Source organism: Physeter macrocephalus, chromosome 2, assembly GCF_002837175.3.
Source record: "Physeter macrocephalus isolate SW-GA chromosome 2, ASM283717v5, whole genome shotgun sequence".
Lineage (NCBI taxonomy): Eukaryota > Metazoa > Chordata > Mammalia > Artiodactyla > Physeteridae > Physeter > Physeter macrocephalus.
In genome coordinates, this window is record NC_041215.1 from 50977792 (window position 1) to 50990783 (window position 12992).

General features: G+C 39.2%; 1 protein-coding gene across 2 annotated transcripts in view; it reads right to left on the reverse strand.

Moving 5' to 3' along the window:
• Nucleotides 1-3672: 3672 nt before the first annotated feature.
• The window catches only part of GTDC1 (glycosyltransferase like domain containing 1), a 416031-nt gene continuing 406711 nt past the window's right edge, over nt 3673-12992 (reverse strand). The window contains exon 12 of one of the 2 annotated variants that reach the window (XM_055087686.1): nt 3673-3855. Coding sequence is in view for 1 of the 2 variants with exons in the window: in XM_028477599.1 (XP_028333400.1) it covers nt 3841-3855 (15 nt within the window). In the remaining variant the exon portion in view is untranslated. The remainder of the gene's footprint in view (nt 3856-12992) is intronic. The other variant, XM_028477599.1, reaches the window with a different exon arrangement.

Here is a 12992-nt window from a genome sequence, read left to right on the forward strand (position 1 = left end):
CCGCTGGGCCTGCCGGTCCGGAACCTGTGCTCCGCAACGGGAGAGGCCACAACAGAGGGAGGCCCGCATACCACAAAAAAAAAAAAAAAAAAAAAAAAGTGAATGAGAATAAATTTGGGATCATGAGAAATATTTTATTAAGTCTCTTATCTATGCAATAAAAATGCATAGTTTTTTTTTTTACAAAGAAGCAGGGGATTACTGTAACACAACATAAGTAACACTTATATTATCCATAAAAATCAGAAATCTTTTTTTCCCATAATTCCCATGATTCTCACAGTTCTGCAAGTCTTTGAGCCCCTCTTTGTCCAGAGAAAGAATTCCTAGCATCTTGTCTTCCTATAATCAGTTATTATTAACTGCAGAACATAATAGTCCATCAGGCAGCTACTCATAAATATCTACCAATCAGATGTGTAACAAATGCTTATGAAAATTAATAAGTCGAGAAATGGAACAATTATGTCATATTCTACAGGTGTGGTAGCAGTGTTTCTGAAACCCAGACTGAACATAGCCTGACCACTCTACCACATATTCGGAACTGAGATGGTTCCAGGCTACTTTTCTGTAGTTACACCAGAGCGCAAAGAGGACAAAAAACATACTGATAGGAAGTGCCTCTAACGTCTGGTAATAGATGGTACATGTGTGGTGTGAGAGAGTATGCCCGCAAGCAGTGAGCACTGAATGGCAAATATTTTACAGCTTCTGGAAATACTTATACATTTCTTTCTAGTTCTTTGGCATATAGTTAATTTGAGGCTTTGTCAGGGATCATAACATCTGATGCAATGACAGTAATATCCATCTCTATCAAGACAGAGTCCAAAAATTTTTTTTGAATAATAAAGAGGTTTGACACCACATTAATAGAAGGGTAAAGATAAATATTTACACAGGAGAAGTGGTCCATAGGCAAATCTGTTCTCACACACAGCTGCAAATATTGTGTTCTTTACAAAGTTGTATTTGCCTCCTGTGTTCTGTGTTGTTTACATGCCCTACAACTTCTGCACAATGGAGTTTTAAGATAAAATACATAAAAATATTTAAATATTATCATTGAGAATTTTATTTCTCCCTTTCTAAAAGTAGGTTAATATGTGGCATTGATATTTTTCAACCTCAAATGAAAATTTTTTCAAAAAGTGGGAATTTGGAGCCAAATAAAAAATTAATGCATTTATATTTTAAAAAGAGTTATCCAAGAACAATATTTGCGTTATATAGTTTTATATTTAATCTGTTTTAAACATAATTTTCTAACTTATCTTCATTTTATTTTATTTTTTACCTTATCTTAATTCTAAACTACCATTTTTCTATAAGAATAGAAGCCTAATTCTTTGGAAATAGTGTTCAGTTGGCATAATTGGTATTATAGAGTTTTAAAGTATATTATAGAATATTCTGGCGCTAGACAGTAAATTGAAATTTTAAAGAAAATGTTGGAAATAGCTGTAAGGGGGAAAAAAGTAGCCTTTTAAATCTAATTTGTTATGCACCGCAGTAGGGTAATGGATGCAATGAAAGTTCTTTTATTGAGTTCCCATGTCCAAAAGGTATTTAGGTAGCAAAGGATGTTAAGCAGACCCCCTGCAATCCGCCTTTAACTGAAGATAGCAGGAAATAAGGTATATAGGTCTGTGTCCTCCTGGTTTTTATTTCCTCGGGAGTACATCTCATGCAAAGGACACCTTAGGCTGCTTAGCCGATCACAAAGGGTGCCCTAGACCCCCTCGCCAGCTGCCTGAATAGCATGATCTGAAGGGTGGCTGAAACCATACTGGGAGTTCAGTCCTTCAGGTGGGTCTTTTCAAATTCCAATAGTGAGAAGTTCCTGGAGAATTGGTAAGGATTTCACTAGTCCCCAGCAGGTTTGAGATCAAAAGCTTTGGTTAAATAGAAGCCTGTTGGGAAATCTTAAAACCTCTTTGTGATGTAACTTTAAAAAGTTAATACAAAGAACCCTTAGACTGAAGCCGTAACAGCACGAACAAAGAGTATATCAAAACTGATTCCATTAAGGGAAAGCGGACATACAAATTCACTTAATTTAAAGAGCAATCCAGTTATAGATTTAGACCATATAAGTTCTATATAATAGAACTTAGACCATACCATCGAGCCCATTTAGAAGATGTGCTCATTTCTTGTTACATATGCCAGACTTCATTCTTGGTCATTCAGATATGCTTTTTAAACAACTTATATATTCATTTGCTGAAAGGAGAAAGAGTGGTGTGCATTTAAACTCAGTCCTCAAGAAGATACTTTTTTTTTTTTTTTTTTTTGTGGTATGCGGGCCTCCCTCTGTTGTGGCCTCTCCCGTGCGGAGCACAGGCTCCGGAGCGCAGGCCCAGCGGCCATGGCTCACGGGCCCAGCAGCTCCGCGGCACGTGGGGTCCTCCCAGGCCGGGGCGCGGGCCCGGTTCCCCTGCATCGGCAGGCGGACGCGCAACCACTGCGCCACCAGGGAAGCCCAAGAAGATACTTTTAAAACAAATTAAAATTAAACTTGATGGGGACCCATCAGTCAGTTGGTTATCTCTTTTTCATGGTGTCAAACTGCTAATTGGCCATCCTCCTTAAAATAATAAACCTTCAATTGATATTGATTAGTAGATCATTAATGAATGCATTAGTTCTAATGTAATTTTTATAATTAATACCAATCCATTTTTTGGCAAGTCACACACTTTTACTAACTGAACTCATCAGTTAATATTTTAGGGACTTCCCTGGTGGCGCAGTGGTTAAGACTCCCAATGTGGGGGGCCCAGGTTCAATCCCTGGTCGGGGAACTAGATCCCACACGCATGCCAAAACTAAGAGTTCACCTGCTGCAACTAAGACCCAGCACAACCAAATAAATTTTAGAAAAAAAAAAAATTTTTAACGGAAATATTTTGCTTGGTCAACACCACCCTAAAAAAACCTTTGATTTTAATGTATGCACTTTGCAATTTGTTTGGAATCTTTCAAAACATATTCATGTACTTGATGTCACTCACATTTTCACATCAGGCATGTGAGATGGGTAGGTTAAGCATTGTTTTCCTTTTGTTTTTTAATAAATAGGGATACTGAAGCACACTTGGAGGATAGATAGCATGCTCTCCACTGCACAGTCATTTAGAGAAGGCTTGGACCAGGCCCTATAGCTCCCAACTTCAAGCCTACACACTCTTCAACTGAGCAATGTCTCTCAGACTTCAGAATGTAATTACAGCTTATGTTAAAAAATAAAGTGAGGCATATTAAAATTTTTAAGATTCTACTTGAGCGAAAACTGATTCGAATTAAGTAGCATTCAATTTAGCAGACAGAAAGGACCTCTGAGGAGCTGTACAAAATGAAACTTTTGTAGACAAAAGGGAGCAGGAATAAAGAAGTTATACTAGGCCAAAAAGTGGGTTGGTTATTGCAAGGTTACTTTCCTTTAGGGGATGGCAGGGAGCTAGCAGGCAGATTATGTAACTAATAATCTGGAGACTATTCATTGTTATTAGCTAATCTGAAGATTCCTGATTGACTGGCTTAAGAGTCCATTCCTGGGAGAGCCAAAACTGTAATTAGGTCTCAGTTTGGTGATGTGGGGCTTAGCATAAGTGATCCCATTTGGGGCCTGTTGTCTTGTTTTTAACACCTAAGTCGCACACGGCGGGATTCATCCCAAAGAACTCTTTTTCAAGTGTGGTCATGAATATTGACCATGAATATCCTAAAATTCTCATAGGGATACATGGAGAAACTGATCCTTCTACCATATTCAGTTTTTTTCTTCTCTTCTTCACTCATGTCTTCTTTTTCTTCTCTTCCTCGTCTGTTCTTCTACCTGTGTGTCATCTGATTAATGATAGGAAAATAAAGAAAGGAAAGTGGCAGATTAAGTCAATCTCTGTGGGTAAAGTATTAAAAATCTTTGGGGCAAGTACTCCTTGAATGAAACACCCCAATGAGTTTTCCCCCCAGCTACCTGAAGTCCCTTAAAAAAATATGAACAAAGATCTCAACTGAACTGACTAGCTCTACTGAAAGCAAACAGACAATACGTTTTTGAGGGTTCTGCATCCTTACAGGGTATCCACTGAAACAGCTGAGCCAGAAGCCCACCCTTCCCAGGTGTGCCGTCAGATTTTGGTCTGCTTTAAGCTGTTTAACGAGCTCCTATTCGTGTCTGTCCTGATGGAATGTTCACTCAGGTAGGCGCTCTACCGAACAATTAGCCCTTTGTGATAAATGAAAAACTTCAAATCAGTAATGAAAGGAGGGCATGGTTACTAAATCTCTGATTCCCAAATATGCTTATGTGAGTGTATTTACATATATATTCTATATGGATTACGTATGTGTTCAAACAAATATAATTAATCTCTGAGGTGTTATTAGAATATAAACATTCTGCTCGAACACTGGTTCCATGCTCAGGGGGAACTATGTGAACTAGCTTATCTTGATACTCTGGATACTTTCAAAGACACCCTGAGACCTTGCTATGCTTGAAGTTATTGCTTACTTGTGGAGTGCTTTAAATTTTTATATCCATTCCAACGTGCCACTGCATATTCTTGTATTGGAACTCTAGTCTGGAATTCCAAAAAATTCAAAACCCACTACTCTAGCAAATGAATAACTTGAACATAAAGGTATTCTTTGAACACTTGGCACACCATCATCAAGATTCTGGACACTAAAGAGATTATTTTAAAAGTGTATGTTATAGAGTCAGTCTCAAGACATTTATACTTTTGTAGTGGAAGAAATACCCGCAGAGATGACACACAAATTCACGAATCGTTCCATAATTTTAAATTGATCACTCCCTCCTCCACCCCACCTTATCTTACATCTGCTCTAACGGAGCATTTACACACTTTATTTCATGTGAAATTTCACGTGTCTTTTTCATTAGAGTCAGAGACTCTTGCTTATTGTTAATTCAGTGACTATCACAGGACACATGATAGGTGCTTAATAAATGTTAGCTGAGCTAATGAATGAAAACTAGATGAGCACCTGGAGGACAAGAAGAAACAGATGATTATGGGTTGATTTTTTTTTCAGTGCCCAAAACAGAAAAAGCAAAAATTAATGTCTAGAATTTTTTCAAAGTGAGAATAGCTATCTTTTCTGACTGATAAATAATACATGCTCACTGGAAAATATTCAAATATCTCGCTATAATTCCTCTACTAGAGAAAACCAGTTGTTATGATTTGGTGTACGTATATATCTCTCAGGTGTTAATCCATGCACATACAAGGTTGACTTAAAAAAAAATTGGAACCATAGTATATATACCCTTTTGTTCACTGACTAGCTTTAAAAATTTAACAGTATATTTCTGATGCCTTCCCATGACACAAGCGTTCCCCTTTAACTGGCTATGGTAGCCTCTATTTTGTATATTTCATCGTGTATTTAATTCTATTGACAGATATTTAGGTTGCAGTCAATTTTTATTCTTATAAACAGTACTTCAATAAACATCTTTTAACATCTTTGCAAGTTCAGATTTATTTTCTTGGCATAAATTCTTAGATGTGAAATGGACTTAAAATGTTAAAGCATGTTGTTAAATTATTCTAGAAAAAAAGGTCATCCCAATATATACTCCCACCAACTGTGTATAAGCCATTTTCTCTATCGCCTTGCCTGGATGTAATTCATTTAGAAATCCTTGTTAACCTAATAAGGAAAGAAGCCTCAATGGTGGTTGTTGTTATTGTTTTTCCATTGTTGTTTTAAATCCTAGACTATTTCGGGACCTTTTAAATAAATCAATTCTTGATAAATCACACATGTCCCACCCATGAAACATGTTCAGTACCAAATTAACTCCCCTCTCCTACTCAACTGGGTTGTCTTCTCTTTGTACCAGCACTAGGTGAGAATCAAAGAAACAAGAAGATCTTAATATTAGGTTGAACATACCTAGGAGAGATCTAATATGTATGTATAAATCGATGAAATCTCAAAATAAAATGTGTTTGATTACTGACTAAATAGTTTCATCATGGTTCCCCTCTATTAATGTGGATAATTGAGTAAATGATAACATAATTCGCAAATTATATAACCCTGTTGCAGGAACAAGTCTTCAGATCATGTCAACTACTGGTAATAAGACCACCTACCTCTAAGTTTTTTGAAGTCTCTAACGGGATTGTTAGCAATTCTACCACGAAGTCTAGAACTCAAGAAGCTGCTGACATGATGTGGTGGTGTGAAAAAATCTGTGAAACCAGAGAGATGTGTCCAAGAATACAGCACTCACGACATGAATAAAAACCATTTTATATTTCTCTATTCCCAGTAAGTGTATGTGCCAAACCTTGCCTTGGAAAAAGAAATAGCACTTTTATACTTCAAAGCTTACAATCCTATCCCAAAGAGTAAACACTGGTCAATATTTCTTGCCCATGAATAATGGTAAGGTATTTGCAGGAAGGTCTTAGAGACTTCATGTGTTTCTTTGCGGACTGGGTCAGCTCTTCCGCATAGCTTGCCAGTGAGTATGAAGTCTATGTTTTGAAGGCATCAGTGTGAAGAATTGTAGCCCCACTGCACTGTTTTACTACTCACCACAAAACTTAGCTGCAGTGAGCTACCGAGTATGTTCACTAAGACACGGTAGTTGTGTTGTCTATTGCTATACAACAAACAAACCCAAAATTTAGTGACTTAAAACCACACACATTTACTATCTCACAGTTTCTGTGGGTTTAGAACCTAGGCACAGCCTAGCAGGGTCCCCTGCTTCAGGGCCTCTCAGGAGGCTATTATCTAGAAGTCAGCTGGTATCACAGTCACATTAGCTGAGGCAGGATCTGCTTCCAAGCTCACATTAGTAGTTGTGATTCAGTTCTTCCTAGTCTATTGGAATGAGAGTCTCAGTTTCTCGCTGGCCGTTGGCCAGAGGCTGCTCTTGTTTCCTGGCCACATGGGGCTCTCCAACATGGAAACTTGGTTCCTCAAAGCCAGCCAGAGAGAGACCCTGCTAGCAAGACAGAAGTCATGGTCTTTTATAACCTAATCATGAAAGAGACATCCAATAACTTTGTCCACTCTATTCATTAAAAGCAAGTCACTAGGTTCAAGGAGAGGTGACTGCACAAGTTAGTGAATACTAGGAGTCAGGGATCATTGGGGGCCACCTTAGGAGGCTGCCTACCACAGCAGGTGGTTCCTCAGTTGATAACAGGAATAGAGGACACTGGGGAAAACTGGAAAGGGGAAGGCCAGGAGACACGGTGGGAGAGGAATTTCTCAGGAAAAGGCTCACAACACTCCAGTGATACATACACTGTCAACAAACACAGTTGAATCTGGGGGGTGTTAACCACCTTGGGAAAGTGTGTTAAGTCTCAGGTCAAATCAGTATGTACCATGTCAAACCAGTAACTTCTCAAATTATGTATTATTGGGGAAAACTGAAATAATAATATAACTGGGTGACAATGGCAAATTAATGGATAACAGAGAAACACCAAGAGGGAAAATATTCCATACCTAAGGTAAAAAAAAGATTGTAATTCTTCTTCCCTCAAAACGTATCTAACAATTAACATTGACAAAGTGAAATTAATGACATTCAAAGGACTCTTAATCTGTATTTATTCTATCTACACATGTACACCTGCCATTTATTTGTCATTTGTTGAGCTTAAATTTTGAGTTTGTCTTGTCAAGACCATAGACCTCGTGATAATTTCATGTTTGCCTTTACTTTGCACCCACCATTCACTTTGATAGGATAGTTGGCTCAAGGTAAGGGTATGTTGGGGACCATAAAACAAAATAGAGAAAATATAGCTTACTGATTTATATGGGGGAGGGGAGCTCATACTCACACTAGGATTTTTTTTTAGCATGGCTGTTCTAGTAAGTTGAGCTAATCAGCTGAGTGTTTGCATGGGTGGGTTATATACATGTTTCTGTGATAACAAAAATGAACAGAGATATAGCAGATAAATTGCCTTAACAGGTTTTGCTCGGTTTTAGTGCAAAAACTTACTAATTAATACAAGTGTTGCAATCATTTTTATGACATTCCCCAAAGATGGCACTTTAAGGGTTATGCCATATGCTGATTGACAGCGGCCATAATTCCACACAATGAGACTGTATCATATTGTTTGAAGTGAGGTGATATTCATCTCTTGAAACTGATCAAACATATCATTGCATCAAACAGTATTACAATATAATCACGCTGTATGTGGAGACTGCCAAGGCTGATCATCATGTTGTACTCTTTTCCCTTGGACTTCTCTAATAGCAGTTGTGACACACCACTGCATCCACATTTTCCTTTAAGAACTCAGAATCTAAGATAGAGAAAAAAATCTGCATAAAATTGTGGTTTGGTTATGCTGTGTGAGTGTTTGTTTGCAGACTGCTTTAGAATTACAATTTTCCTTCCATAAAGATCTCCCTAAGTATACAAATAAAAACCTGGTAAGGCCAAGATAAAAAGAGAAGATTCCAAACAGGGCAGAAAATAATTCAAATGCCTTTTATTTGTCTTTAGTAAACAAGCAAACACGGAAGAAATGTCTTTTTTAAAAAATACTTTTTAGTGTCTGAAACTTCCAATGGTATTTCTTCCTAATGTACTATTTTGCAAAGACACTTGCTTTATCTACCGACTCTGGGGCTATTTCAGCTGCAGATGAAAATGATATTAGAACCTATTCTTCTCCCAGTCTTAGTTGCTGCTGATCTTGGAAAGCAGTGCCAGGATGGGCAAGAGTAAATGAGGGCAATTTGGCTATTCTCTTAGTGGCATTCTAAGCGGTATGAAATTCTATAACACAGCAGCTTTTAGACTGATATAATTTAGGAATTGCCCTTTTATTATCCAGCCAGCCAGTCAGCCAGCCATTCATCCATCCACCTACCTCATAACTTGGGGACTATGTTCCGAATAGTTTACAATAAACAGGATGCTAGGATGGGAGCCATCATCTATTCACGCTGACATTCACTAAGAGATGTGTTACCAATTTGGGTCTTCCAGGGTTGATCCATGCAAGTCTCTGAGATGTCACCATCCTATCTGGACCTTATTAATTTGTCTAAGCCAACCCTAACCCTAACCTCTTAGGTTAAATGTTCTTAGACTTCTGGGCCTATAGCAACTATGTGGTTCTTTCAGAGACTCAGTGGGATATCAGGAACACAGAGGGTCTCTCTGATTGGTTATCTGAACACTCTCACAGCCATCTCTCTCTTCTACTGCTCCTGCACTGTGGTGGATGCAGGGGACCTGTGAGGCTAGAGGATCCTGGGTTCCCCAAGATACAAGACCAGCTAGCTCTCTGCTCCCAGATTCTGCTAACCATGGACGTTTCTCCCAGGTCAGGTGCAGGAAGATCAGAGCCAAAGTCCCTTTTCAGAGACACCACCAGTCTTTAAGCTCTGTGCTTTCCTTCTGACCATTTTCTCCTTTTCTTCTCTTCCTTAACCTATAGAGACTTCATTTAATATACGGTGAAATACACTGAATTTTCATCTATTTTTCCCAAATCTTTTGTTTGTGAGGTTAATATCATGATTTCAGATCTTTAGGGCATGTCTGATACACAAAGGCCCAGGGTTTTTTTTTGTTTGTTTGTTTGTTTTCTTTTTTTGTGTGGTACACGGGCCTCTCACTGTTGTGGCCTCTCCCGTTGCGGAGCACAGGCTCCGGACGTGCAGGCCCAGCGGCCATGGCTCACGGGCCCAGCCGCTCCGCGGCATGTGGGATCCTCCCGGACCGGGGCACGAACCCGCGTCCCCTGCATCGGCAGGCGGACTCTCAACCACTGCGCCACCAGGGAAGCCCAGGCCCAGGCTTTTGAAACTCAAAATCTGAGAACTGTCTCTTCCCCTCTCTTTCTGCAAGAGCATCCACTGCTCATGCAAGTAAGGACAAAAGTCCTAGTAGCTGCCCAATGGTGAAGAAGGGTCCCTATGTATCCCCTCTCTCTTGCTTTTTTGTCTTCTACTTCATTAATTTTGTTGTTTGATCCTTTATTTCTTTCCCTTATTTTCTTAGAGTTTAGTTGGCTGGATTTTTTTTTTTCTTTCTAGTTTGTTGAATAGAAGAGTTAGTACTACTTAAGCCACATCACATATTTTTTATTTTGCTATTGGTCGCTTTAAATTTTGAAACAATCAAAAATTCCTTTTGTTTTCTAGCAAAAAAGCTAGACATACAGTACAAATAGCTTGTTTTTCCTGAATACTTATAAACTGCTGACCAGATGGTCCATTAGCCCCAAACAATTTAATGTGTGTTTTCTACAAATAAGAACATCCTCCTACTGACTGCACCACAACTAACAAAACCAGGAAATACGTTTTGATACACTCCTGCCCTTTGGTCCACAGACCACATTCCAGTTTCAGCAATTGATGCAACAATATTTTTTGTAACAAAAGGATCCACTTCAGAATCACACACTGCATTACTTGTCATGTCTCTTTAGTCTCCTTCAGTCTGGAATATTCTTCAGTCTATGGTGGACTTTCATGGCTTTGATGTTTCGAAGATGAATCCAGTTACTTTGTAGAATTTCCCTCAGTTTAAATTTGCCTGAAGTTTCCTCAGGATTGGATTCAGGTCACAGTATCACAGGAGTGATGCTGTGTTCCTCTCAAAGAAGCAGACCAGGTCATGCATGGTTTCAATAGCTAATGTTCACTGTCACCACTTGATAAAAGTGATGTCTTCCAGGCTCTTCCACCATAAAGTTACTTTCCCCCTTTTGTGGGGAGGTACCCTGAAACCATGTAAATATCTTGTTCCTCATCAAACTTTAAATTCATTCATTCATTCATTCATTCATTTATGCCAGTATGGTCTCTTGGCCTCTTATTTTACTTAATATTGTAAATTCTATGAGTTACTATCGTGTTACTATCCATATGAATACTCAAATTATGTCCAATGTGGCTAGTAGGAGTTCAGTTAAGCTGACTTCTAGGCCCTTTTGATACGTGCCCATCATTTTTTTTTAACACTTCTTTGGTTTATGGTAGAAGTTCCAGGTTTTTCTTGTACTTTTTCTCTCCCCCAGCCCCAGAATCAGGCATTTCTCTAAAAATTTCCTTTTTTTTTTTTCCTTAATGGAATATGGTATTTGGAAGCCAAGATCTGGGTGCTATGTATGTTCATTGTTTTTGGAGTGTTGTTGCTTCCCATATAGAGCCAGGAATTAGATATATGTGTGTACCATATATTTATATTTATATTTATTTCTATCTATAGAAATTGAAATCTATCTATCTATATTTATCTATAGATATTGAAAACCATGAGTTCATGCTTATACCTCCAATCACATGTTCATTCTAGTTTTCTCTCTTTCTGTATATGTAACCCCTTCTCTAATAGTGAGAAGACAAGCTTCCGTAATTCTTCAAATATTTACTTATGCAACCAACCTCACTTTATGCAACCAACCTCCCATCCCTGCTATGATCCCCTCCCACACACAGATGCCCTCCTCTCCCTGCTTGGGCTCTGACTCCCCTGTGTGGATACCTTCTCGCCCTGTTCAGGCTGATTCCTCGTGCTTTTTCGCCTACCATCCTTGACTGGATGTTCTCTTCATCCTCCTTGGACCCTGATATTCTCCAATCTTGCTCTGTCTCACCTAATGGCTTTAGAAATGAATTATTCAGGAAGGGGAAGGAGTACCAGTCGAGTTTTTCCATGTAATGTTTTCCTCATCCTCTTCAATCCAGAGTTGAGTTTGCGGGAAAGTAAGAGAAATCACCAGGGGCCAAAAGAAAGAAGGAACTGAGAGCCCAAGTGGTAACCACATGAACTAACTAGGCAGTATAGGAGCTGGGGTGGACTAGGGTGGGGTTATGTCTCAGAAACCTAGGAGTTTTCATTTTCCTTCTCAGAAAGACACAGAAGACAAGACCTTGGAAATTCTGCAGGGAGGTGGGGATTTGAAACTGAACCTCTTACATAAATCCAGGATCACTTAGGGCTTCCCCTTCCGTGAAATGGTAGAGGAGAAATAATCTGCACACTAGCACAAAGAGACAACAAGGAAGCAAGCTATTGAGGCCCGGGTGCAGGGTAGAAAATAAGCCTTTCCAGAGAAATTGTAATCACAGACATGTACCTCAGATGAGCTTCGTGTCAACCACATGGCCCTGAATACTCCATATTGAGATTCAGTGTATTCCCAGCAGAAGCAAACTGAGAAAAAAATCTGGAGTAATAAAACCTCATCACAGGCCACACTTGATGCCTCCAGATGAAGCCTATCAAAAATGAGCTCACTGTTCAAAATTACAACACATACAAGGTAACAATCCACCTTGACAGACACAGGAAAGAGTAAACACAGCAGAATTAAACCCCAAGGAATTTCAGATAATACAGCTGTAATAGAGAGACTGTAAAATATATACATTTTAAATGTTTAAAACATTAGAAAAGAAAAATAAAGCATTAAAATATGTGTCTGTGTCCTAAATCTCCTCTTCTAAAGGACATTAGTCAGATTGACTTTGGGACTCTCCCTAATGACTTTATTTTGACTTAATTACCACTTTAACACCTTAGCTCCAAATCATTCTGAGGTACTGGGTTTTAAGGACATCAATAGATGAATGTTGGGCTTCCCTGGTAGCGAAGTGGTTAAGAGTCCACGTGCCAAGGCAGGGGACAAGGGTTCCAGCCCTGGTCCGGGAAAATCCCATATGCCACAGAGCAACTAAGCCGGTGCACCACAGCTACTGAGCCTGGGCTCTAGAGCCCGCGTGCCACAACTACTGAGCCCATGAACCACAACTACTGAAGCCCGCGGGCCTAGAGCCCTTGCTCCGCAACAAGTGATGCCACCGCAGTGAGAAGTCTGCACACCGCAAGGAAGAGTAGCCCCCGCTCGCCACAACTAGAGACAGCCTGTGCACAGCAACAAAGACCCAACTCAACCAAAAAAGTTAATTAATTAATTTTAAAAAATATATAT